At 37.6% G+C, this 27808-nt stretch overlaps 1 protein-coding gene across 1 annotated transcript in view; it reads left to right on the top strand.

Moving 5' to 3' along the window:
- Positions 1-216: 216 nt before the first annotated feature.
- LOC118002903 (iron-sulfur protein NUBPL-like) overlaps positions 217-27808 on the top strand; it is a gene marked incomplete at its 5' end in the record, with an annotated part of 36744 nt that continues 9152 nt past the window's right edge. Inside the window, 4 exons of the mRNA XM_034993513.1 lie at positions 217-339; positions 1136-1221; positions 23467-23587; positions 27071-27153. Coding sequence (XP_034849404.1) covers positions 217-339; positions 1136-1221; positions 23467-23587; positions 27071-27153 — 413 coding nt within the window. The remainder of the gene's footprint in view (positions 340-1135; positions 1222-23466; positions 23588-27070; positions 27154-27808) is intronic.

Below are 27808 nucleotides of genomic sequence, written 5' to 3'. Positions count from 1 at the left end.
TTGTGCCAACTTGGTTTCCCTGCCACTTGTCTTTATTTTGACTTCTTCAAAATGTCCCTTCAGATAATACTTTGTAGTATCATTTGTTCTTCATTTGGTATAGTCCATTATTTATTGTGATCCTACCTCTGTTTTCATTAGTTGTGATGAAGTACTACCAGTTGGTGCCACTTTGATGGTTTGGAGCTCTGAAATGTCATGTCATTGTGTATTTAGTTAAAGATGATGGTCATCCAGGTCATGTAGAATATGTTTATGTTAATTATTTTTCAGGTTATCATCTAGAAGAACCCGCAAAATTTAAGAAATCACAAACTGCAAATCATAACCAGCCTTCTGGTATTTCCACTTAAAAGTTTACACTGCACTTTCTCTCTATGCACTATGTCATAGAACCATCTGGTTTCTGCAGGGTCATAGTGGAAACCTAGGAAAGCACCTACTTTTGGTGCTGCCTTCATTTAGGCCACCACTGTTTCTCAATTTCTACCATAGCTTCTAGTTTTACCCCCACTCAACTATTCTCTACAGTGCATTCTACACTAGTGAGTTTCTTTAATACAAACTTTTAGGACTCAGCTCAGGAATCACTTCTTTCTGAAATCTTTTCTTTATTGCTTCTCCTTATCTCCTGCCTTTTCACCCCATCCATTGTCACCTTTGCCATTCTGATCCCTAGAATGAATTAGTTATCTTCCCTTATTTCTCCTTTTTAACTCGAGTATCGAGGAGGCATACTTCTATTACATTGCTTAGCACATTGTGTTGTAATCCTTAATTTTTTGGATTTTCCAAGTAGATTATTAGCTTTTTGAAAGTAGGGCCCGTGTTGTGCATCTTCTAACTAGCACATTGTCTGATGGGAAGACAGTCCCATAGCTGTGACATAGCTGTGATCTTGAATCATTGGTCGGTCAGTTGTTATTTTAGAAGTGAGAAGTCAAAAATAGGCAAGAGTGAGGTAGACATTTCCTTATCTTTCCCGTTCATGTATCTAAAATTTATACAAATTACCTAAATAGTTAATGTTGTAGACTCTTTTAGCATGTAAGCAATGTAATTGTGGAAGTAATCTTTCCATAAAGAATTAAATGCATCATTTTACTTTCTCTTTGTTTTGTTTTCTATTGGTTAGGTGCTGTGATTGTCTCCACACCCCAGGACATTGCACTGATGGACGCTCGCAAGGGTGCTGAGATGTTTCGAAAAGTCCATGTGCCTGTAAGCATTTTCAGCTTCATTTTTACAATATGGAACACTCTAACTGAGGAAGCAAGTCATTGAGAAATACAGTCCAAATTTTAATTTAGTTCTCTGCAGAAATCTCTATGAAAACCCTACTTCATCTTTATGGTTACTTTAACAACATGCATATAGGTGCAAACATGTATATATATTATATTAATCAAGAAAAATTCTAATTGCATTAAAATAGTTTTTTTAAATTTTTTTATTGTTATGTTAATCCCCATACATTACATCAGTTTTAGATGTAGTGTTCCATGATTCATTGTTTGTGCATAACACCCAGTGCTCCATGCAGAACATGCCCTCTTTAATACCCATCACCAGGCTAACCCAACCTCCCCCTCTCCCCTCTAGAACCCTCAGTTTGTTTTTCAGAGTCCATCGTCTCTCATGGTTTGTCTACCCCTCCGCTTTCCCCCCTTCATTCTTCCCCTCCTGCTATCTTCTTATTCTTTTTTTTTTTCTTAACATATATTGCATTATTTGTTTCATAGGTACAGATCTGAGATTCAACAGTCTTGCACAATTCACAGCGCTTACCAGAGCACATACCCTCCCCAGTGTCTATCACCCAGTCACCCCATCCCTCCCACCCCACCCCCCACTCCAGCAACCCTCAGTTTGTTTCCTGAGATTAAGAATTCCTCATATCAGTGACGTCATATGATACATGTCTTTCTCTGTTTGACTTATTTCGCTCATCATAATACCCTCCAGTTCCATCCACGTCATTGCAAATGGCAAGATCTCATTCCTTTTGATGGCTGCATAATATTCCATTGTGTGTATATATATATATATATATATATACCACATCTTCTTTATCCATTCATCTGTCGATGGACATCTTGGCTCTTTCCACAGTTTGGCTATTGTGGACATTGCTGCTATAAACATCGGGGTGCACGTACCCCTTCGGATCCCTACTTTTGTATTTTTGGGGTAAATACCCAGTAGTGCAATTGCTGGATCATATGGTAGCTCTATTTTCAACTTTTTGAGGAACCTCCATACAGTTTTCCAGAGTGGCTGCACCAGCTTGCATTCCCACCAACAGTGTAGGAGGGTTCCCCTTTCTCCGCATCCTCGCCAACATCTGTCATTTCCTGACTTGTTAATTTTAGCCATTCTGACTGGTGTGAGGTGGTATCTCACTGAGGTTTTGATTTGGATTTCCCTGATGCCAAGCGATGTTCAGCACTTTTTCATGTGTCTGTTGACCATTTGGATGTCTTCTTTGGACAAATGTCTGTTCATGTCTTCTGCCCATTTCTTGATTGGATTCTTTGTTCTTTGGGTGTTGAGTTTGATAAGTTCTTTATAGATTTTGGATACTAGCCCTTTATCTGATATGTCATTTGCAAATATCTTCTCCCATTCTGTCAGTTGTCTTTTGGTTTTGTTGACTGTTTCTTTTGCTGTGCAGAAGCTTTTTATCTTGATGAAGTCCCAATAGTTCATTTTTGCCCTTGCTTCCCTTGCCTTTGGCGATGTTTCTAGGAAGAAGTTGCTGCAGCTGAGGTTGAGGAGGTTGTGTTGTCCTTTAGGATTTTGATGGACTCCTGTCTCACATTGAGGTCTTTCAACCATATGGAGTCTATTTTTGTGTGTGGTGTAAGGAAATGGTCCAGTTTCATTCTCCTGCATGTGGCTATCCAGTTTTCCCAACACCATTTGTTGAAGAGACTGTCTTTTTTCCATTGGACATTTTTTCCTGCTTTGTCAAAGATTAGTTGCCCATAGAGTTGAGGGTCCATTTCTGGGCTCTCTATTCTGTTCCATTGATCTATGTGTCTGTTTTTGTGCCAGTACCATACTGTCTTGATGATGACAGCTTTGTAATAGAGCTGGAAGTCCGGAATTGTGATGCCGCCAGCTTTGCTTTTCTTTTTCAACATTCCTCTGGCTATTCGGGGTCTTTTCTGGTTCCATACAAATTTTAGGATTATTTGTTCCATTTCTTTGAAAAAAGTGGATGGTATTTTGATGGGGGTTGCCTTGAATGTGTAGCATTGACATCTTCACAATATTTGTTCTTCCAATCCATGAGCGTGGAACATTTTTCTATTTCTTTGTGTCTTCCTCAGTTTCTTTCATGAGTGTTCTATAGTTTTCTGAGTACAGATCCTTTGCCTCTTTAGTTAGATTTATACCTAGGGATCTTATGGTTTTGGGTGCAATTGTAAATGGGATTGACTCCTTAATTTCTCTTTCTTCTGTCTTGTTGTTGGTGTATAGGAATGCCACTGACTTCCGTGCATTGATTTTATATCCTGCCACTTTACTGAATTCCTGTATGAGTTCTAGCAGTTTTGGGGTGGAGTCTTTGGGGTTTTCCACATAAAGTATCATATCATCTATAAAGAGTGAGAGTTTGACTTCTTCTTTGCCGATTTGGATGCCTTTGATTTCTTTTTGCTGTCTGATTGCTGTGGCTAGAACTTCTAATACTATGTTGAATAGCAGTGGTGATAGTGGACATCCCTGCCGCGTTCCTGGCCTTAGGGGGAAAGCTCTTGGTTTTTCCCCATTGAGAATGATACTTGCTGTGGGTTTTTCATAGATGGCTTTTATGATATTGAGGTATGTACCCTCCATGCCTATACTCTGAAGAGTTTTGATCAAGAAAGGATGCTGTACTTTGTCAAATGCTTTTTCTGCATCTATTGAGAGGATCATATGGTTCTTGTTCTTTCTTTTGTTAATGTATTGTATCATGTTGATTGATTTGCGGATGTTGAACCAACCTTGCAGACCAGGAATAAATCCCACTTGGTCGTGGTGAATAATCCTTTTAATGTACTGTTGGGTCCTATTGGCTAGTATTTGGTGAGAATTTTTGCATCCATGTTTATCAGGGATATTGGTCTGTAATTCTCCTTTTTGATGGGGTCTTTGTCTGGTTTTGGGATCAAGGTAATGGTGGCCTCATAAAATGAGTTCGGAAGTTTTCCTTCCATTTCTATTTTTTGGAACAGTTTCAGAAGAATAGGTATTAATTCTTCATTAAATGTTTGGTAGAATACCCCTGGGAAGCCATCTGGCCCTGGGCTTTTGTTTTTTGGGAGATTTTTGATGACTGCTTCAATTTCCTTAGTGGTTATAGGTCTGTTTAGGTTTTCTATTTCTCCCTGGTTCAGTTTTGGTAGTTGATACACCTCTAGGAATGCATCCATTTCTTCCAGGTTATCTAATTTGGCATAGAGTTGCTCATAATATGTTCTTATAATTGTTTATATTTCTTTGGTGTTGGTTGTGATCTCTCCTCTTTCATTCATGATTTTGTTGATTTGGGTCCTTTCTCTTCTCTTTTTGATAAGTCTGGCCAGGGGTTTATCAATCTTGTTAATTCTTTCAAAGAACCAGCTCCTAGTTTCGTTGATCTGTTCTATTGTTCTTTTAGTTTCTATTTCATTGATTTGTGCTCTGATCTTTATTATTTCTCTTCTCCTGCTGGGTTTAGGCTTTATTTGCTGTTCTTTCTCCAGCTCCTTTAGGTGTAGGGTTAGGTTGTGTACTTGAGACCTTTCTTGTTTCTTGAGAAAGGCTTCTATTGCTATATACTTTCCTCTTAGGACTGCCTTTGCTGCATCCCAAAGATTTTGAACAGCTGTGTTTTCATTTTCATTGGTTTCCATGAATTTTTTTAATTCTTCTTTAATTTCCTGGTTGACCCATTTGTTCTTTAGTAGGATGCTCTTTAGCCTCCATGTATTTGAGTTCTCTCCGACTTTCCTCTTGTGATTGAGTTCTAGTTTCAAAGCATTGTGGTCTGAAAATAGTCAGGGAATGATCCCAATCTTTTGGTACCAGTTGAGACCTGATTTATGACCTAGGATGTGATCGATTCTGGAGAATGTTCCATGGGCACTAGAGAAGAATGTGTATTCCGTTGCTTTGGGATGGAATGTTCTGAATATGTCTGTGAAGTCCATTTGGTCCAGTGTGTCATTTAAAGCCTTTATTTCCTTGTTGATCTTTTGCTTAGACGATCTGTCCATTTCAGTGAGGGGGGGTGTTAAAGTCCCCCACTATTATTGTATTGTTGTCAATGTGTTTCTTTGCTTTTGTTATTAATTGCCTTATATAATTGGCTGCTCCCATGTTAGGGGCATAGATATTTACAATTGTTAGATCTTCTTGTTGGATAGACCCTTTAAGTAGGATATAGTGTCCTTCCTCGTCTCTTATTACAGTCTTTGGTTTAAAATCTAATTTGTCTGATATAAGGATTGCCACATCAGCTTTCTTTTGGTGTCCATTAGCATGGTAAATGGTTTTCCACCCCCTCACTTTCAATCTGGGGGTGTCTTTGGGTCTAAAATGAATCTCTTGCAGACAGCATATCGATGGGTCTTATTTTTTAATCCAATCTGATAGCCTGTGTCTTTTGATTGGGGCATTTACACCATTTACATTCAGGGTAACTATTGAAAGATATGAATTTAGTGCCATTGTATTGCCTGTAAGGTGACTGTTACTGTATATTGTCTGTGTTCCTTTCTGGTCTATGTTGCTTTTAGGGTCTCTCTTTGCTTAGAGGACCCCTTTCAAGATTTCTTGTAGGGCTGGTTTCGTGTTTGCAGATTCCTTAGTTTTTGTTTGTCCTGGAAGCTTTTTATCTCTCCCTCAATTTTCAATGACAGCCTAGCTGGATAGAGTATTCTTGGCTGCATATTTTTCTCATTTACTGCTCTGAATATATCCTGCCAGTCCTTTCTGGCCTGCCAGGTCTCTGTGGATAGGTCTGTTGCCAATCTAATGTTTCTACCATTGTAGGTTACATATCTCTTCTCCCGAGCTGCTTTCAGGATTTTCTCTTTATCTCTGAGACTCGTAAGTTTTACTATTAGATGTCGGGGTGTTGACCTATTTTTATTGATTTTGAGAGGGGTTCTCTGTGCTTCCTGGATTTTGATGCTTGTTTCCTTCCCTAAATTAGGGAAGTTCTCTGCTATAATTTGCTCCATTATACCTTCTGGCCCTCTCTCTCTTTCTTCTTCTTCTGGGATCCCAATTATTCTAATGTTGTTTCATCTTATGGTATCGCTTATCTCTCGAATTCTGCGCTCGTGATCGAGTAGTTGTTTATCTCTCTTTTTCTCAGCTTCTTTATTTTCCATCATTTGGTCTTCTATATCACTGATTCTCTCTTCTGCCTCATTTATCCTAGCAGTTAGCGCCCCCATATTTGATTGCACCTCATTAATAGCCTTTTTGATTTTGACTTGGTTAGATTTTAGTTCTTTTATTTCTCCAGAAAGGGTTTCTCTAATAACTTCCATGTTTTTTTCAAGCCCAGCTAGTATCTTTAAAGTAATGATTCTGAACTCTAGATCTGACATCGTACTAATGTCTGTATTGAGTAGGTCCCTGGCAGTCGGTACTACCTCTTGTTCTTTTTGTTGAGGTGATTTTTTCCGTCTTGTCATTTTGTCCAGAGGAGAATAGATTAATGAGAGAACAAAATGCTAACAGGGTAACAAGGTCCCCAGAAAATATACTCTAAACAAATCAGAAAAGACCTGAAGCTGTGAGAAAAGAAAGGGAAAGAGAGAAAAAAGGAAAAAGGAAAAAAAAAAAAAAAGATAAAGATAAAAACAAACAAAAACAGAGCAAAACCAAAAAAACCAGAATATGATCAAATATGATCAGGCTGGTATATAGATCAATGGCACACACTAGATTTTGGGTGTATTTTGGTCTGTTAGAAGAAAGTGCCTCCCAAAATTTTAAAGAAAGAAAAACTTATATATGTACAAAAATAAGGGTTGATATGATGAAGGGATGGAATATGACTGTAAAGATGGAAATTATAAAAAATTTTATAAAAGGAATTGCTAAGAAGTTGTTTGAAAAAAGAAAGAAGAGGATTTAAAAAAAAAAAAAAGGAGAAAATGTGATCAGGCAGAGGAGTAGAAAAAAACCATACACTAGAGATTTAGGGTATATTTTGATCTGTTAGAAGAAACTATCTCAAATTTTTAAAGAGAAAACAACTTATATATATATGCCAAAAATACGGGTAACTACTATGAAGGGATAGAATATGACTCTAAAAATGAAAAATAAAAATGTTTTTTTAAAAAAGGGATTGATAAGATGTTGGTTGAAAAAGGGAAAAAGAAAAATTAAAAAAAAAAAGTTAAAAAAAAAAAAAGAACTTTGAAAGACTACAGAATCATGGTAAAAAAGCCATGGATTCTATGTGCAGTATTCCCCTAGCACTGGAGTTCTGCCGTTCTCATTGATTGGTCTGCATTAAAATATTTTAAAAGAATTCTAAAACATCCTTCAGGTATGAGTTTTGTGACCAAGTACTACCTCTCCAAATACTGGCAGATATTACCGACAAGAAAACCCCCACATGAGTGTTTAGGTAGAGGCACTCATGGGAAGACGGGAAAATGGTGACTTTTTTCCTTCTGTCTCCAATTTAACTCATTCATAGCTCACTGTCTTCTAAAAAGTATCTAAGGATTTTCTATACAATTTGACAAAATAAAAATGTAATAATATTAAGACAAAGGACAATTAAAATCAGAATCAGAAGTGAATCCATAAACAAACTGCATGCCATTAAGGAACTTAAATACATGCCAAAAGTAATACATGAATTTTCTAGTGACCACATAGGGCCTTTATAAAACTATCCATTTCCATGAGGTTAGAAAGAGCGTAATGTTCAAGAGAAGGAGAGCTGAGACCATAGAGACATAAATCTCCCCTAGGTTCTCAGAATAAAGTAACTCTTTATATGATGAACACACTCTCATTACCTTTTTTTTTTAACCTTAAATAGAGGTTTCTTCCTCCTAGTGTGCATCAGCAAAGCAAGTGGACTTATGCCAATGTACAATTTAGAACAGGCATTTTTGTACAAAGCCAATGTGATGCCTCTATCTATATGACTATCTAGTGGCCTTGCTTAATTCAGGGATAGATTTTAGAGCTTATAGAGCAGAGTTTTTTAGACTTCAGCCCATGAATTAGCTTCAGGGGTCTCATGATTCTTTCCCCCTCCTCCCTCCCCCCACCCCCAAATGATATGTTCACTTTGAGTTTGTTTTGGTATGGAGAGAATTCATAACTTTCATTGAATTCTTCAATGAAACTGACACGGTATAAGATCCAGTGATGTACTAGCATGAATGGACTCTCTTTCATAAATGTTTTTTTCTCAGGGGCGCATCTGAAAAGTATAAAATAGTAGAGTAGTGGAGTTGAGATGATCCTCTTTGACAGGTACCTCTTCTCTCTTGCCAGTTAGTGCATTAACAAGCTGTGGAGCTCTACACTGGATCCACATTGTCTTAGGAAAATTGAGGAGTCCAGGGCCGCCTGGGTTGCTCAGTTGGTTGGGCGAGTGCCTTCAGCTCAGGTCATGTTCTCAGGGTCCTGAAATCGAGCCCCACATCTGGCTCTTTGCACAGTGGGGAGCCTGCTTCTCCCTCTCCCTCTACCTGCTGCTCCACCTACTTGTGCTCTCCCTCTGTCTGTCAAATAAATAAATAAAAATTATTTAAAAAAAAAAAAGAAAATTGAGGAGCCTGATAAGGATGATCTGAGGGTATTCCCACAATCAAAGTGTATAAGGCCAGTCTTTATATTTGGATAAATGAGTGATAAAACCCCCATGGGTTTTATCTCTGTTGTGAATTTTAGCTTGGAAAATTTTTAAAACAGTGGTAACCAAGTGCACACCTCAAAAAAAAGTCTCAATAAACATATAGTTTGAGCAATGTGACTTCCTATTATGTCCTCCAAGATAAACTAGGTACAAGTAATACATACCCAAATCACTAAATAAGAATACTTATATTGGATTTTAAGATACAAGTCCGCAGAAAGTAATACATAATCCTTCTGTCTAGTAGAAATTAGGTAACAGGGCCAATTGTCTGTTATTGCCACTTCAAGGTTAATAGTCATCCTATCAGCATATCAGTGAATGCTTAGTTTCCCATTCTGTAAGATGAGGGTAGAGGCATATGTCCAGTTTACTTAAAAGTATCATGAAATTTTTAAGGGAAAAGTTTTTTAAAAAGCAGAAACCAGCACTTTTTATTCCCCATTCTGTAAATTATTGTTTTGTACACCAAGAGACTATTTCAACCAGTGCTGTCATTTGATGCGACTATGACTATGGGGTGGGTTTTACATGCACTTTACTGGTTGGGGGTCTAATGACCATAGTTGGCAAATTCAGCATATGTACCTTTTAGTCTTTAGGTTATTTTCACTTACCTGCAGCACCTGATACTTACTGCCCTATAAGTAAAAAGGCAAACAATCTCATAATTGTTCTGATAGATTTTTCTCTACACTCAAGGATAAAGGGACAGAGGGTGGGACAGAGACTCCTATGGAACTTAACAATGGGGAAGACGGGTGGTCACTAAGTCCAGGTTAGGCTGTTGCTAAGTGGGTGTCACTGAAAATAAAAGTTGAAGATATCAGCAAGGAAATACAATGAGGAAATATTTCAAGTGAAGGATCTTGGGCTGCATAAAGCTCAGAGGACTAGTGCAGTATTAATTAGGGAATGAAAGAGCTGTTTGTAATCAGAAAGTTAATGTTGGAGTTTAAGTTGGCAGAGTTGGAATGGTTCTGGGTCATGACAAGGCCCAGGTTGTGGATGGTCATGGGTGTGTGGGGCTGAAGTGGAATAGAAGTAAAAGTCATTGGAAATGTATAATCCTTCCAAGTTGGCTCTTTGACATTGTCCTATATCTTTATTATAACCCTCTTTTTTTCACCCCTATGTTTCAATTATTTGCTCTCTAAACAGCAAACATTTTAAAAGAAGGTAGAATATCTTAATCATCTCTTGAACCTGCAGAACAAGATAGGTGCTCAGTAATCTTTGCAGGTGAATGAGAAAACTTTCCAGCAATGAGCTCTGTAAACAATTGGACAACCGTGGTGCAGCTACATTGTAAAGGGAATCCTGGCTATGAGTGGGATGTGGATTTGATGACTTCTGAGATCGTTCTGGCATTTTAAGAGCCTTGGAGTCTAAGTAATGGCAAAGCATTTGAAATTAGAAAGTGTTCCATAAATGCAAAGGAGTAATACTATGCTTTGTTTATACCACTTCATTTTTTTCCTGGTTTTTAGTCTTGCTTTCTGTTTTTTCCCCTTTTAAGTGCATTAGTTACCATGGAAACGGTGATGTCATTGGAATTCATTGGTATGGACAGAGTTTAGTAATGTCTGCAAAAACATTTTGAAGTTAATTTAAATGGTTTCTTAAAACTCAAGGCTTGGGGTGCCTGGGTGGCTCAGTCGGTTAAGCATCTGCCTTTAGCGCAGAGGTCATGATCCCAGGGCCCTGGGATCGGGCCCCACATAAGGCTCCCTTCTCAGCAGGGAGTCTGCTTCTCCTTCTGCCCCTCCCCTCACTCATGTGCTCGTTCTCTCTCTCTCACTCACTCTCTCTCTCAAATAAATAAAATCTTTTTTTAAAAAAATCCCTCAAGGCTTGGATAGGGGAAGGAGAAGAAGAGATGAACTATGAAATTCTTTGTTCTCTGCCTGAAATCATACCAGCTCTGCCAAATCCTTATCTCAGTGTTTGCAGATTGTTTTTTTAAATAATAAGTTTTTTTCAATCTTACACATTTTGAAGGGTGGGTACTTCTTGCCTTGTGTCATTTTTACCCACTTTTATTGCTTCTCCTACAGTGGAGGCCCAGGCACCTCAATTTGGAGCCCTTCTACCATTTGAACTTTTAGAATTACAGGGATTTCATTCTCCAGCCCTGACTTCTTGGGCAGTCTCCTTCCCAGCTCCTGAAAAATATATTAAAGTATATTTCTTCTCTTATTCCTTCTGTACCTAGGGATCCTTTAGTTAATTTTAATTCAATAAGTAGTTTATTGTACAAATATATATTTACACCTATTGAGTGCCTTCCATAGGCAAAGTGCTGTGATAAGTTCCCTTGTTGATTAGAAAAAAAAAAAAAAAAGAAGAATGAAGCTTTTTTTTGCCAAGTACCTTATCAGCCGGTAGACTAGCTCCATTATGGGTGAAGGGGCCCTGAAATCTGAAGAACACGAGAATACTTTCTTTTTTTTTTAAGCTTTTATTTATTTATTTGACAGAGAGAGAGACAGCAAGAGAGGGAACACAAGCAGGGGGAGTGGGAGAGGGGGAGTGGGAAAAGGGGAGTGGGAGAAGGGGAGTGGGAGAGGAAGAAGCAGGCTCCCCGCAGAGCAGGGAGCCCGATGTGGGGCTCGATCCCAGGATCCTGGGATCATGACCTGAGCCTAAGGCAGACGCTTAATGACTGAGCCACCCAGGCGCCCCATGAGAACACTTTCTTCTTTGGGCTATTAAAGTAAGGCTTTTGTGGAAAAGTCATGATTGTTTTCATGTCCCTGTATTTTGCATATCCTGATAAGCCATTGTTAGCTTGGGAACTCAGATTCATGTTTCAAATCCCTACTCAGGCATTACTTTCTCTAGGAAGCTTTTATCAAACTCCCAGAAAAGGTTAATCTTTCTCTGAACTACTTGAACATATATCTGGTTTGGCTCTTATCCTACTACAGTTTACCTGTCAGTCTTCACAGAAGCAGCGAGTTCCTGGCGGGCAACAAAACATGCCTTAAATATTCTTAAATGCTCAGTTCTCTGGTGTATAGCAGGCATATGATAAATACTTAGTATGTATACATTTGACCCAGTATAGAATGCCAGCCACAGTCTGCTATTGTCTTTATCCCCAGTTCACAGGCCACCACTCTTCCTTGCATTCTCTCTGCCACAGTGAAACTGGTCATCTTCTACTTCTTTTAGATTCCCACAAAGTTTCTTTCTTCATGGCCTTGAGCATGCTGTTTCTCCATATGAGATCCCTTTACCCTCATTTTTCACTTGGTAGCTCCTTTTTATCCTTTGATACTTAGATTAAATGGTTCTTTCTCTGGGAGACTGTCCTGTCCCTGTTAACCAGGTGAACTCGTTTTAATGCGTGATCTAGTAACACTCTATTACCCTTTTGTAACTGTTTTCATATTTGTCAGTATTTTTACATTGTAGTACCATGCTGTAAGCTCTGAGTGAAGGGACCCCTTACCTCCCTCTGTGCCAAGAACATATAGCTGCTCACTAAACATATACAGAATGAATGAATGGAGTAGGATTTTCATAGGCATATCAGGGGACTGGAGTAGGGACAGAATTTAGTCTGAAAAGAATCAGGAGATCACAAGTTGTGTTCAGAGTTGTTCAGTTTTTCTACAGTTGAAGTAATATGTTTCAGTGTGTCTCTCCTAGGCCCAGGTTTGGTAGAGCTAAGGATTTGGACTTGCTTCTTGAGATTTTTGTTTGTTTGTTTGTTTTAAAGATTTTATTTATTTGACAGAGAGAGTGCACAAGCAGGGGGTAGCGGCAGGCAGAGGGAGAAGCAGACTCTCAGCTGAGCAGGAAGCCCGATGTGGGACTCGATCCCAGGACCCCAGGATCATGACCTGAGCCAAAGGCAGACACTTAACCGACTGAGCCACCCAGTCTCACTTCTTGATATTTTTAGAGGAGTCCATAAATAATGTTGGTTGGGAAATAGACTTACTAGAATGGAGCTTTAAAAATATTTAACTTGGTGGAAATGAATAGAAAGGACAGGAGCCAGGAGAATGAAAGCATTAAGGAAGCATTTGCAGTGGTCAGAGTTAACTCACACTGCAGGTTGTGACTCACCAATGAGTCATGAAACCAGTACACTGAGAGATGAAACCAAAGGTCTTATAATTCTTTTTTTTTTTTTAAAGATTATTTATTTATTTGATTGATTTATGATAGAGAGAGAGAGAGAGGCAGAGGCAGAGGGAGAAGCAGGCTCCCTGCGGAGTGAGGAGCCAGATATGGAACTTGATCCCAGGACCCAGGGATCATGACCTGAGCCAAAGGCAGATGCTTAACTGACTGAGCCACCCAGGCACCCCAAAACCAAAGGTTTTAAACAAATCAGGGTAAATTGCTCTTAGGAAGACAAAGTGCTATTTCATAAAGATTTGGTCTCAGTTATATATACATGTAAGTGTGCATTTATATTGAATCAAGATTTAAAATATTTCTCTTATGGTAAGATATTTATAATAATTCGGAAGAACACTGGTATAGGTGATAGGGAGTAAGAGTCTGATCCAGAATAACAGCACTGAAAATGGGAAGGGGATAAATGTAGTTGACATTTTGAAGGAAGAATTGACAGGCTTGGCAATTGATTACATAGGGTATGGTTGTTAGAAAAAAAAATGGCAGAAATCTAAGGGATTTTGAGAGTTAGGCTGCCATTAATAAATCTACCAGCAGCTAGTTTTTTGCTCAGGATGACAGTGAGGTAGAAATAAGAGGTTAGATTCTCAGTCACAAATCCCTGCCCTTATTCTCTATGAGGGTCGTGATTTAAAACTGTTTGGCAAGGAAGAGACTGGTAGAGAAAATGATTTGGTGTTGGCCTTTTTAGTACTATTCACATCACATGATGTATGTGACCATCCCTTCTCCTTACAGAAACAGATTTATTAATCTGTATATTTGTAGCCTCTTACACACAGATTGATTTTTTTTTTAACACTGAGAGAGCTATATTCTTTAATATGTATATAACCTCTTTTATGGTTGCAAATTAAATTACTTTAGAAATTTTGTAATAATTTCTTAGGCAACAGGATGCTACTTGCAGAGCCATTTTTATAGTGGTGAAGAGAATGAGCTCAGGAGTCTGAATGCTAGAGTTCAAATCCTAGCTCTGTTACTTTGTAGCTGTATGACCTAAGCAAGTTACTTAATTCATAATGTGGGAATTATAGTACTGTTTCCCTCAGAAGTTTGAGGTGAGAAATAAATGAGATAATGCCCACAAAGGGCTTAGTACAGTGTTTGGCACAAGCTGACCAACCAATAATGTCAATGTAATTAATGTTGCTTATTATAATTACTTTTAGAATGTTATCATGAAACATAAATTTGTAACTTATAGGTATTTATGTTTTGGCCTACATATTTGGACTAGTCCCTTATTTGCTAATAAGAATTTTAACAAGAAATTGTTAAAAATTTAGATGAATAGTGTCTTTGAGATTTCCTTATTCCTTGAGTACTTCACTTGAGCCTAAACCATTCTCTTCATATAGATTAAATTGCTAAAGTTATATAGAATCTAAAATTATTTTAAAATTGCATTATTTAAAAAAATTTTTTTAAAATTTGCATTATTTAATACAGTTCATTGCTGTCACAAATAAACCTCAAAATATATAATGATGCAAATACAATAGCAGTTTATTTCTTGCTCATGTAACAGTACTCATAGATGAACAGGTGAGCAGGGTGGTCTTCTTCCAGGAAGTTATTTAGGCCACTGTAGCCTCTGCCATGTTCAAATGTGAGTTCTAAACCCACCTTTGGGGCCATCCTCGTTTGAGCCAGCCAGAAGGGAAAGACAGCACAGAGGCATGCACGTGGAGATTTTTATGGACAAGACATACATACATGTCTATTCACACTTCACTAAAACTCAGTCATGTGGTCACTTGTCACATTTCTCAAGGAGCCCAAGAAATGTAGGTTAGCTATGTGCGAGGAAGATGAGACCACGGACTTCGGTCAACAGCTACTTGTCTGCTACAGTTGACCTGGAAACAAAGTATAGATTAAAGCCTAATGCTAGTCACTGAATAACAGCATTGTTGTAAATAATTCTGAAAATTCTATAACTATTTCAGCCTTGCAAATAGTTACTTATTTTATTTTTTTAAAGATTTTATTTATTTATTTGACAGAGAGAGAGACACAGCAGGAGAGGGAACACAAGCTGGGGGAGTGGGGGAGGGAGAAGCAGGCTTCCCAGGAGCCCGATGCGGGGCTTGATCCCAGGACCCTGGGATCATGACCTGAGCCGAAGGCGGATGCTTAACAACTGAGCCACCCAGGCGTCCCAATAGTTATTTATTTTAAAAAGGGAGATAGGAATTTTGCTTTTCCTGTGGTTTACTTTTCCTGCTGGTTAAAAACAAACAAAAAAATCAAAGAAGAAAATACTACTGTGGTGTGGAACTTTTAAGTATTTATTTATAAGGGTTAATGATTATATTTTCATCTAAGAAAAATAAGGTTATCTTAGAACCTAAAATAGATGATTCTTTTTTTTTAATGTTTTTTTTAAATTTATTTATTCATGAAAGTCAGAGAGAGAGAGAGAGGCAGAGATAGAGGGAGAAGCAGGCTCCCCGCCCAGCAGGGAGCCCGATGCGGGACCCGATCCCAGAACCCTGGGACCACGACCTGAACCAAAGGCAGACGTCTAACCATCTGAGCCACCCAGGCGCCCCTAAAATAGATGATTCTTAATCAGTGTTTTCTTTCCATTTTCTGTTTTCTTTCCATTTTCTGTCGCAGACCCTACACCTTGTTCTTAGCAATGAGGATCAGAGTTGTGGTTTATTATTTTTCTGGCAGAGTAGCCATTTATGTTAGTTAGGTTAATCATTTGGACCTGGAGTTCTACACCTTCACTCTTGAATATCTTCAAAACTCAAGTATTCATGATACCTGCCTTAGAGCTTTTTTAGCATCTGTCTAGTTTGCTAGACCACAAAAGTCATATTCATTCATTCATTCATTCATTCATTTGACAGAGAAAGCACAAGCACAAGCAGGGGGAGAGGGAGAAGCAGGCTCCCTGCTAAGCAGGGAGCCTGAAGTGGGGCTTGATCCCAGGACCCCAGCATCATGACCTGAGCTGAAGGCAGATGCTTAACTGACTGAGCCACCCAGGCATCCCCTGTCCTATTGTATTTAATATCTCAAGCTGACCTGCCTTAAAAAACAATTTAGAGTTAGGTAATCTTATGTGAAAATCAAGGCAAGTGACATTTATTATCTCCTTTCCTCCTTGAGCATAGTTTTTCCTCTGTGATTGTCAACTGGTTTCATTTGGTTCTCTGGGAAGTTTTATACATTTGACGTATTTGAGGAATCTTTCATTATTGGCTATAGAGGCCTTAACAAAGTCCTGCTTGAATTCTTTCTAGGAACACATTAATTAGTTTGCACATGACATCACATGTGGCTTCCTTCTTCACAATTGGTTAATTTTTCCACTTTTAGAAAAGTGACTTTTCTTTATTGATAACCTTTATAAAACTGGATAGTATTCTTTTTTTTTTTTTTTAAAGATTTTATTTATTTATTTGAGAGAGAGAGAGAGAGCACACGAGAGGGAAGAGGGTCAGAGGGACCAGCAGACTCCCCGCTGAGCAGGGAGCCCGATGCGGGACTCAATCCCGGGACTCCAGGATGATGACCTGAGCCAAAGGCAGTCGCTTAACCAACTGAGCCACCCAGGCGCCCCTGGATAGTATTCCGTATCTTGGCCATAATTACATCTCAGAGACCAAAGTTGTATGCTCATTTGTGTCTTTCCTTAGGATCTCTCAGAAATCCATGAATGTTTTTACCTAGAATGCTGTTCTATGTGATTTACATGAATTAAAGTAATATAACCCTCACAACAACCCTGTGAGATAGATAACATTATTTCTGTCATTTTGTAGTTGAGGAAACTGTAGTACAGAAGATTAAATAACTCACATAAGGTTATCTATCTGTTTAGTGGGCATCTGGGCTCCTATCCCAAGCAGTCTGCTTTCTAGAGCCCACATTTTTAATTGCTGTTTCTGTGGATTATCCAAAACTGAGTAATCCAGAATTTAGTAATGTGGACACGGTAGAATACCACAAGGAGAGAATTTTCGGGGAACGAGAGGAGTCTCCATTAAATTTGCTTACCATTGGGGTTCTGATTGTCTAGGTGGGCAAGTGAGACAGGAAATGGGTGGATTGAAAAATGGGGAGGAGTTAAAGGGCTATAGGCTCAGGTGATAGTCAAGAGAGGTATAATGAATGTGTTTTAGGGAAGGGGAGTTCCATGACCAGGGGAAGGAAGTGAAGTCTAAAGCCTCCTTAATTGCAGCAATTAGTGTGAAGAGGTTTCAAATTAGGCCTTCCTTTATAACTGTGCTCTTAATTACTATGCTAAATCGCCCTCCTAAACTGTATTGACTCATCATTGTTTTAGGCCACCTAGTTCCATGAACAAAATCCTCCAGTCCATTTACTTTTCATCTTGTTTGGTGACTTCCACATACAAAGCAGTGACCCAGCTGGTCTTGAATTTTGGCTATGTTATTTACTAACTGTGTGCTCTTGAGCAAATAATATAGCTTCAGTGTTTTGTGACCCATCTCATAAGTCATTATGGCAGTTAAATGAGATTATATATATATAGTACTTAGCATAGACCTTAGCACATGGTACTATAAGGGTGGCTCTGAATGTTATTGTTTTAGTGGTAGATTTTAGGGATCATTATTATAGAGATCATCTTTTGTTGTAAACCCTCATTTTGGGATTTAAGACAGAAAGAAGTTGAATTGTACCTCATAGACCCACAGCTGTATAGTTGGTCCCTGAGAGGAACATGAATGCAAGTTTCCCTATTCATTGTTCTTTCCATGCCAGACTACTTCTCCTGAAAGAGAAAACAGAAACACCCATCTCATTTTTAAAAATTATAATATTTGGGGGCATCTGGATGGCCCGGTCAGTTAAACATTCGACTCTTGATTTCGGCTTAGGTGGTGATCTCAGGGTCATGGGATGGAGCCTCACCTCAGACTCCAAGTGTGGACTCTGCTTGGGACTTTTCTCTCCCTCTCTCTCTGCCCCTCCCTGGTGTGCTCACTCATGCTCACTCTCTCTCTCTCTAAAATAAATGAAAATAAATCTTTAAAAAAATTATAATATTTGTACACTTGCTTCAAGGAATATACTAAAAACTGGTTCAAGGCTAATGGAGAACTTAAGAATCTAATCTATTTCAGTTATTATTATTCAGTCTCTATTTAACAGTCAATTTCTCCTCATTTTTTCTTAAATCATAGTTTTTAATCCTTGTGACAAATTCCAGCCAACAAGAATTTAACCTGATTGTAACCTTGAGAATTTGGATTATATAGTAGCCTGAAAAATCTTACTTGTTATTTACCTGAATCTGGATTTAAAATGCCAAGAAGAAATTAAAATTGGGGCCTTTTCAGCTTGCTTAATTCAATTCAGTTAGACACAAAAATCCAATATTTCAGAGCAACGTTGATATTTCAAGAGAGTCAATATTTTTTAAGTTAATAAAAGAAATACCCTTCTGAGCCAATGATGGATTGGAATAATGTAAAAATAACACGTAAAATGTTTGTGGTGGCTGATGTTAAGCAAACATGTAGCATTTACTTTATTTCAGTAAAATTAGCTGAGGTAAAAAGAGATAAGGATCTTAAACATTTTTTCCTCTTAAAATTTTTTTTATTTGAGTCTAGTTGACACAAAAAAGGATCTTATATTTTGATGAGACATTAAAAAATGATTGAGCATGCCTACAGCTGCATCTCAGTGGTATTATGTAAATTAAGCTCTGGCAAAGCATCTGTTTTCTAATGTTTCTGCTGTCAAAGATATACAAAATAGCTCTATAATAAACAGCTTAACAACACATAAAGTATTCACACAATATAAGGCATTTGGGGGAGGACAGTAGGAGATGGTCACGTGGACATGAACTCTCCTATTTAAGAGAATTTTTTTCTTTTTTAAAGATTTTTTATTTATTTGACAGCGAGAGAGACAGTGAGAGAGGGAACACAAGCAGCGGGAGTGGGAGAGGGAGAAGCAGGCTTCCCGCGGAGCAGGGAGCCCGATGCGGGGCTCGATCCCAGGACCCTGGGACCATGACCCGAGCCGAAGGCAGACGCTTAACGACTGAGCCACCCAGGCGCCCCTTAAGAGAATTTTTATGAATAAAATTGTCACATGGATATTCTAGTGTTCTTTCTTATTATATTAACTGCTCCTATTCAAAACTCATTGATTATGGAACACTACTCTTAAAAACTAGAATAGTGTTTTCTAATCTTTTTAATACTCAAGGTTCTCTTCTGAATTTTCTTCCAGCTAACCCTGTGGTTTGAAAAAGTTGTCTGCCACATACTCTGCATATCTTAATAAGTAATTTGTTTTCTCTTTCTAATCTGTGTGTTATCACACTCAGTTGATGTAATTTCAGTTAAAAGCAAAGAAACTTGACAGTTTATCTTTCCTATATAGTCTTGAAGGTAAGTGTTTCATGTTTCTTCAATTTTTAAAGTACTCCTAAATCACTGGCCCTTATAAATGTTCTTGTGCATCTTTTAGGACCTTGAAACAACATTAAATAGGAGAACTACCAAAGTCAGTTCTATGGTCACTCTTCAGTTGTCTACAACAGTGCTGTCCAATGGAAATGTAATGCAAGTCACAAATGTGATTTAAGAAGTTTTAGTAGCCATATTTTAAAATGTAGAAAAAAAAAAAGATGACCTTAACTTTATATTTTTTAAAGATTTTATTTATTTGAGAGAGAGAGTGAGAGAGAGAGCCCAAGAGGGGGGGTAGGGTCAGAGGGAGAAGCAAACTCCCCGCTGAGCAGGGACCCTGACGTGGAACTTGATCCTGGGACTCTGGGATCATGACCCAAGCCGAAGGCAGTCGCTTAACCAACTGAGCCACCCAGGCACCCAACAGATGACCTTAACTTTAATAAGTAATTATGGCAATGCAAATTAAAGCCACAGTACAGAGGATGGGCCCAGTGTCAGGAAGAAGGAGGACAAACTAGAATACACCTACACTCCTGCAAATTTCTTTCCCTACCTCTTGCCAAAGGAAACTATAGAGAGTAATGGCTATGGCTTCACTTCCACGTCCCAAAACTCATGTCACTTTACTTTTAGGGAATTTTAATGAGGAGCCATAAAGGAAGGAAGAGTCTAGGAAATATAGTTCTCAGTATAAAGAGATTAACAATTTGAATAGTCCAACACAATGAGATACCACTACACGCTCATCACACTTGCTAAAATAAAAGTGACTGGTGACTTGCAATGATATGGATGGAACTAGAGGCTATTATGCTAAGCAAAATAAGTCAGTCAGAGAAAGACAATTATCATATGATCTCACTCATGTGGAATTTAAGAAATAAAACAGATCATAGGGGATCATAGGGGAAGAAAGGAAAAAGTAAAATGATGAAATCAGAGAGGGAGACAAACCATGAGAGACTTAACTATAGGAAACAAACTCAGGGTTGCTGGAGGGGAGGGGGTGGGGGGGATGGGGTAACTGGGTGATGGACATTAAGGAGGGCACTTGAAGAAGTAATGAGCACTGAGTGTTACAACTGATGAATCACTAAATTCTACCTCTGAAACTAATAATACAGTATATGTTAATTAAATTGAATTTAAATAAAAAATTTTCCAGTTTTCCAAAATGGTTGTACCAGTTTAAAATGGTTGTACCAGTTTACACTCAGCTGAAACTGTGAGTTTTACTTGCTCTTTGTCCTCACCAAGATTTGGTATTTGTTGTTGTTGTTTTTGTCATCGTCGTATAGACATTTATCTGTTCTAATCAGATCTTAGGCATAAATGTGTGGTATCTCATTGTGGTTCTAATTTGCATTTCTCTGATGATTAGTGAAGTTGAAAACTTTTTCTCAAGTTTGTTGGTCTTTGATACCCTCTTTTAAGGAGTGCCTGTTAAGTCTTGCCCATTTTTAAATTTCTGATGTTCTTTTGTTAGTTTGTAGAGTTCTTTATATATTCCAGATAAAAGCCCTTTGTTAGGGATGTGTATTATAAATCCCATCTCCTGCTTTATAGCTTGCCTTTTCACTCTCTTAATTGTGTCTTCCAATTACGTTATTAACTTTGATATAGTCAGTTTAACAAAATACTTTTTTATTTATGTTTAGTGCTTTGTGTCCTGCTAGAAAAGTCTCACACCACTCACACCATACCTCAGCCATGCTGGCCTTTCAATTCCTTGAAGGAGACTTGTGCTCCCTATTTCTTCCTTGAGAGTTTTCCCTCCTTTTCTCTTTGTTTTTACTTGCTTATTCTTTAACTTTTAGGTCACATATTTCCTCAAGGAACTCCTCTGTGACTCCCAGGGTAGATGTAGTTCTCTCTGTTCTACACTCATAATCCTCTGTGTTTTGCTTCCAGAGAAGCTCTTCCATCTTTAAAGTAGATTTTTGTACTATTAATTGTTCCCATCCATTTCTCTAATTAGCATGCAATCTCCAGAAGGGCAAAGATCAAGTCTCTTTTGCTTACCACTCTATGCTACTCCTTTTGTTTAGCTCAGTTACTGGCATATAATAGGCGCTCATTAAATATTGAGTTTGCTTACGGTTTTATGTTTATGACATTTTGTAGTCTATATAGGGAACATGTCTGAGACATTTAGATATTGATAATAAGTTAATCATGTAAGTGATTACATGCTCTATACCTTCCTATGTCTTGGGAGTCCAAGAGATTCTGGAGTAAGGATGCTTTTCCTGTTCTCTCTGGATTAGAATATACCCTCACCTAGATTTTCACAATATTTAAGTGTTTTTCCTTTTCCCATTTCTTGAGTGATATTTTTATGCTTAAGTTGAAAGCTCTATAGTGAGGGAATATATCACATTTAACGTAAATGGCAGTAAAACTGCTCAAGCCGTGGGTGTGTGATATAGACATACTGCATCCCAAAGATTTTGAACAGTTGTGTTTTCATTTTCATTTGTTTCCATGAATTTTTTAAATTCTTCTTTAATTTCCTGGTTGACCCATTCATTCTTTAGTGATACAGGCATACTGAATAAACAAATAAGGTGTGTGATCTTTAGCTATGTTTTCTTCTGGCTTTGTGGAGATGGTATTGAATTACCAAAGTACAATATGATTTATTTTGTATAATACTTTGCATCAACAAAAGAGCATATATTAAATGCTTGGAAAATGCTTAGCTACAGATTTATGTCCCTCACAATTTGTCTTCATTTGCATATGTTCTGGGAAACTTTAGTCTGTTCTGTTTCTCTTTTCAGAAAGAATAAGAAATTTCATCACCTTCTTGTCTATATGGTTCATTGTGGCTTGTCAGTGCTATTCTTCATTTAAAATGCAAATATTCTATTAGAGATATCTCCTATAATGATGATCTTTTTGGTAGAGTTGATAGGATGATATAGACATGTTTTCTCTAAGCCTTTGATAATTGTGTTCCTTATTTTTATTCTAGAAGAGATGCACTGCTTTTCACTAATAAGAAAATGGGATTAAAAGAAACGTGAATAAGGTTTATATTTGCAGAGCCTGTCTATTTATTTAGCACATGTTTATAAAGTATCTATTTTGTGCCAGAAGCTGGGGAAACTCAGAGATGGACACTTTCTATAAGACTTTAAATTTTTGTTTGAAATGATAACATTCTGGTAAGAGCTGAGTTTTCGTCTTTTGCTGGCTGTGTTCTTTTTCTCAGCTATGGAACGGGGATATAAAATACCCATCTCGTAAAGTTTTTGATAGGAGTAAATAAGATAGTTCATCTAAAACACTCACCCCAGTGCCTGGTATATAATAAGCACTCAATATTTGTTAGCTGTCATTTACTATGAGGCTTCGTTCACAATAGCCTCTTTTCCATTTATTTTCCTGTGTTTCTTTCTGCTTATTTTTTCTGTATTGCTATCAGAGCTAAATTTCTAAAACACAGATCTGATTGTGTAACATTACCTCTTGGGACCATCTTTTCAACTTGAAAAACCTTTTATGGGACCATCTTTTCAACTTTAAAAATCTTTTGTGGTTTTCTGTTGTCACAAGAAGAAAGTCATCAGTGGCATTTAGCACCTTGCCATCAGACTCTGACCTCCCTTATTAAACCAGCTTCTGCCTTTGCCCTCCATTGGCGTGCAGCCCAAAAAGGCCATGTGCAGTATTTCACTATCTTGGCTTGTGTGCCTCAACCCTTCTTACCCTTCCAGTTGGGAAGAAACAATTTTGGGTAATGTGGGCAGCTCAGAGATACCTCTTAGTCTTCCCAGACAGAATTTTTTTATCCCAGTCATTTCTTTATCTTTAGCATTTATCACATTATTAATTATATGTGTTTTGCTCTCCCACTAGCTTGTGAGTTCCCTTTAAAGCAGAGACCATAACTTATTCATCACTGTATCACTAGAACCCAGTGGGCACTGAGTAAAAACTTGTTGAAATAATGGATTGAGATTTGGTTTAATTTTGTTTTAATTTTAATGGTTTTTGTTATTCTAGGTCCTGGGCCTTGTCCAAAATATGAGTGTTTTCCAGTGTCCAAAATGTAAACATAGAACTCATATTTTTGGTGCTGATGGTGCAAGAAGACTAGCACGGACCCTTGATCTTGATGTTCTAGGTAAGATCATAGGATATTCTTTTGCAGAGAAAATGGCAGAAGGGAAGGTGAGGATAAGGTGTGGTGATGAAGAGTGTCTCAGAAAATGATGAATTGTCTTCAGTTTTGTGCTTTAAATTAAGATAGTAGGGAGTTGTATGTGTTAACCTTCCTTTGCTTTTTATAATACTTCATTAGTGGAAGGCTTTTTGAAGAGGAGGTTTGTTCTGCCGATTATAACTTTTGCTGAGGGTAAAAACTGCCTGTAACTTGAATTTGAGAAGAGTTTCATGGCCTGGGTGCTGTAATTTGAAGTCCTTATTTTAAATAATGGTCATCAGTTTGTTTGCTAAGGGGACACATCTCTCAGTATAAACAGGTATGTGAAAACACCTGGGTAGTGTGTTGTAGCAACCTTTGGAAGTGTCAGTTCTTGGTGCATATGAAAAAAATGCCTTCCTGACAAGTTCTCAATTTATCAGTCCTTTTGCTCTAGAAAGATAATATTTTCTGTTTTCTGTAATCTTTTTATATGTTTTTGCCATGTCTCTGAGATATGGCACCTGAAATGCACATTGTATATACTGTTCACGTTACTGAATTGAAGGATTAATTAGTGTTATGAGAAGTAAATAATGTGTTAAGTGAACAAAACACAGATTTTAGATAAAACATAATTTTTGAAAAATCCACAGGCAACTTAATGGACATTTTAGGAAATGTGTTGATATTTTCCTTTTGAATGAGTTTCTGTTCTGGGCAAAGGCAGATGTTAGATGCTGAATAAGGGAGGAATAGAGTGAATTATTAGTTTTAGGTAGTTAACAATTAAGATCCCTTAGAGATCAAGGAATTTCAAAACATTCTTTATCATAATTAAATTTCTAAAAGTTGATGTTAAATGCGTTATTGTTATTATGCATTTGCACTATAGCAGCCACCGCAGTACCAGGTGAATACTAATGATATATTTTGATACATTGCTATAATTCTAACCACTAATTATATTCTGCAACTGTTTCTTATTTAACTAACCTAGAAAGTTCAGTTTCCCAAATCTGCATAATAACAACAGATTGACATTCACTTATATAATAAAGTAAATGTGTAATTATAATGGCATTATTGAATTATGCTGACAATATTATAATTCCCTGATTTATAAATTGGTGGTACGATATTGTAAATCACTTACTTTGAATATGAAATATATCTCATAGGAAACAATCTCACATATGGAAGTTACATTTTACTCAACAGCTCAGAAATGTTTAGTTACCCTAAAAATGTGTCAGAAACACTGATTACTGATCACAAAAAAAAAAAAAAAAAAAAAAAAGGATAGTGCTTATAGATTGTTGTATCTAACAGTGTTCTCGGAAAAATAATTCAGAGTTCCAACTCAGGGCACATCTCTTCCTTTTAATGTAGTCATGGGGCCCAGTGAGACCTCCCATGATCTGGAACAGGGGCTCCATTAACAAAGAGGTTGGAGTCAGGAAGGAGGAACTGAAATCAGGGTAAGAGCTCTCCCAGTTATGGCCTCCTGGCTAGCTGGTTGAACTCCCCAGGAACCCTATATGTCCTTTACTGACTCCCTGGCTGCCTCTTAATTTATTTTCATCCATTGGGCTATACTTAAAAAATTATTTGGTAAAATAGCTCTCAGAACTTGCCCCATATTACCTACAAGGACAGATTATGCATAGTCATTATGTCTCTGAAATATGCCCTTGCTTCCTTCAGACCTAGTCCCTCAGAGATACTTTTTTTTTTTAATTTTTATTTATTTATTTGACAGAGAGAAAGACAGTGAGGGAGGGAACACAAGCAGGGGGAGTGGGAGAGGGAGAAGCAGGCTCCTGGCCAAGCAGGGAGCCTAATGTGGGGCTCGATCCTAGGAACCTAGGATCATGACCTGAGCCGAAGGCAGATGTTTTTAATGACTGAGCCACCCAGGCACCCCTCAAAGATACTTTTCAAGGCCAGGCTGCACTTTACCCACTCTCCATACCATTACTCCTTTTTATCCTTCTCTGATATACAGCTGTTAGCCCATTACCACTCTCACTATGGTGTGCCACCTATTTTCTAAAAAAGTTTTCCTCTTTCTTTATCAACTCTTCTGTGCTTACAGATAGAATTATGAGTCTCTAGAAGGCAGAAACTATATTGATAGGTGACTATATAAAGGAGAAGGTTTTGCTTTTTTTTTTCTTCCATTACTGCAGTAGAAATGAAAGCATTCAAGATTCCTTACTATAATGGCATAAATCAAGGAAAAAGCTTTATGGGTTTCTAAGAATTTTCTTTAACATATTTTCCCTTACCCCTGTGACAGTTTCTTACAGTCCTAAGTTGATCTATAGACTAGACATCAAATTTACTGAAAAGCTGATCTTTAAATGACTACTAAAATATTCAGGTATTTTGTCATTGGCTATTGAACATTTAGGAAAGATTTAAAGAGTTGATTAAGATTCCCAAATTTGCTGACAAGAGGAGAATGAAATATGTTCCTCTACGTACTTTATAATATAACTTATAAAAGATTTGTAATTTTGTAACATATACTTCTGCTTTAGCCTGGCATGGTGCTGACTGACTTATTTATATAAACACACACACACACACACACATTTCAGTAACCCTTGCATGGATTTGGAGTAGTTCTAAGAATGCTTTACCATGACGAGTCAGCTTTTCTACTTATGGCTCCATTTACTGCATTTTAAGTCCAAACCTTTTGAAAGGCTTCATTTGTGAAGGGGTTGTGGAGTCAATTGGATGATGGATCAGAGCATTTTCCCCCTAAATTCTACTACCTAATAGTAACATATCCTCAGGAAAGACACACAACCTTTTCAACCTCAGGTCTGTATCGTGGAGGTTCTTATATACTTCCTGAGATCTCATCAAGTTCACAAGTTATATATAATGCTATATAGATTGATACATGATAAAAGAAAAATACTTCCATTGGATAAAGAGGCAGGTAGTGGAGATAACAGATCTGCCTTACTTTTCAGCAGTTATTAGCTCACTCATCTGCCAACATCAGGAAGGTAATTTTGTTATACTTTTTTTGGACGACTTTGTCTCCCCATCTTTTCCTCTTCATTTTCCTCTTATTGTTTGGTATGATGTGTCTATATCAGATATTACAGGGAAAAATAATTTTACAAATGTCTTCCAAGCCATTTCTTGCTGGAAGACCTCCAGCAACGAATAAATCAGAGGCCTTATCCCTTGATTGGCTGCCACATAGCTTTCATATATACATATACAATCCCTGAACTACCCTCAAATGGAATATGTTGCCCCTAATTTTCATTTGAAATTCCTTTTTTAGAGATTTAGCAACTTGAGGATAGTCATAGTTCAAGTTGAGTTTAATGAATTTAATTTAAATTTTGGGTTTTTTTTCCAAAGTTCAAATAGTGAAATTCCAAATGTCTATATAAACTTTTGTAGTATTAATGGATGTCTGGTGGGCTCTTTTAGGAGACATTCCCTTACATCTTAATATAAGGGAAACTTCAGATACAGGCCAGCCGATTGTGTTTTCACAGCCTGAAAGTGATGAGGTAAGTGATGTTTTTAAATATGTCTTTTAGTGTCTTTTTATAGGATATATACTTTTTGATATTTGGAAAGAAAGTTGGGAAGATCAAGTTTATTTGCATTGCATGTATTAAGCAAAGATTAGTTATTTAAAGCATCTTTAAATAACTATTTTATATGGTAAGCATACCAGCGCTTGCTCTGAATTATTAGCTGAACAAGTTCACCTACGAAGAGCCATCACCCAGTGAGTGTTTGCAAAATTCTTATTTTGCTGGCTAGCTGTATCTAACTGCCCAAGATTACCATACTTCAGTATTAGAAGTTCAGCTGATTGTTAGGAGAAGGGAAACTAATGTAAGAAAGTATTGAGTTGGGGGTGCCTGGGTGGCACAGTTGGTTGAGCGTCCAAGTTGGCTTCAGCTCAGATTGTGATCTTGGGGTTGTGAGATGGAGCCCCATATCGGGCTCTGTGCTCAGCGCAGAGTCTGCTTGAAATTTTCTCTCCCTTTCCCTCTGCCTCTCCCGCTCATGCTCTCTGTCTTTCTAAAATAAATAAATAAATCTTTAAAAAAGGGGAAATATTGAGTTGGATATAGGGAAATTGTTATAAATGCATTAGAGATGGATTTTCACTACATTTATTTTAATAAATACTATTGAGGAGGTAAGGTCGAA

This window comes from Mirounga leonina, unplaced genomic scaffold (genome assembly GCF_011800145.1).
Source record: "Mirounga leonina isolate KUSES-001 unplaced genomic scaffold, KU_Mleo_1.0 Mir_85, whole genome shotgun sequence".
Taxonomy (NCBI): Eukaryota; Metazoa; Chordata; class Mammalia; order Carnivora; family Phocidae; genus Mirounga; species Mirounga leonina.
Note: the sequence above shows the minus strand (reverse complement) of the source record. Positions and strands in the feature narration are given on the sequence as shown.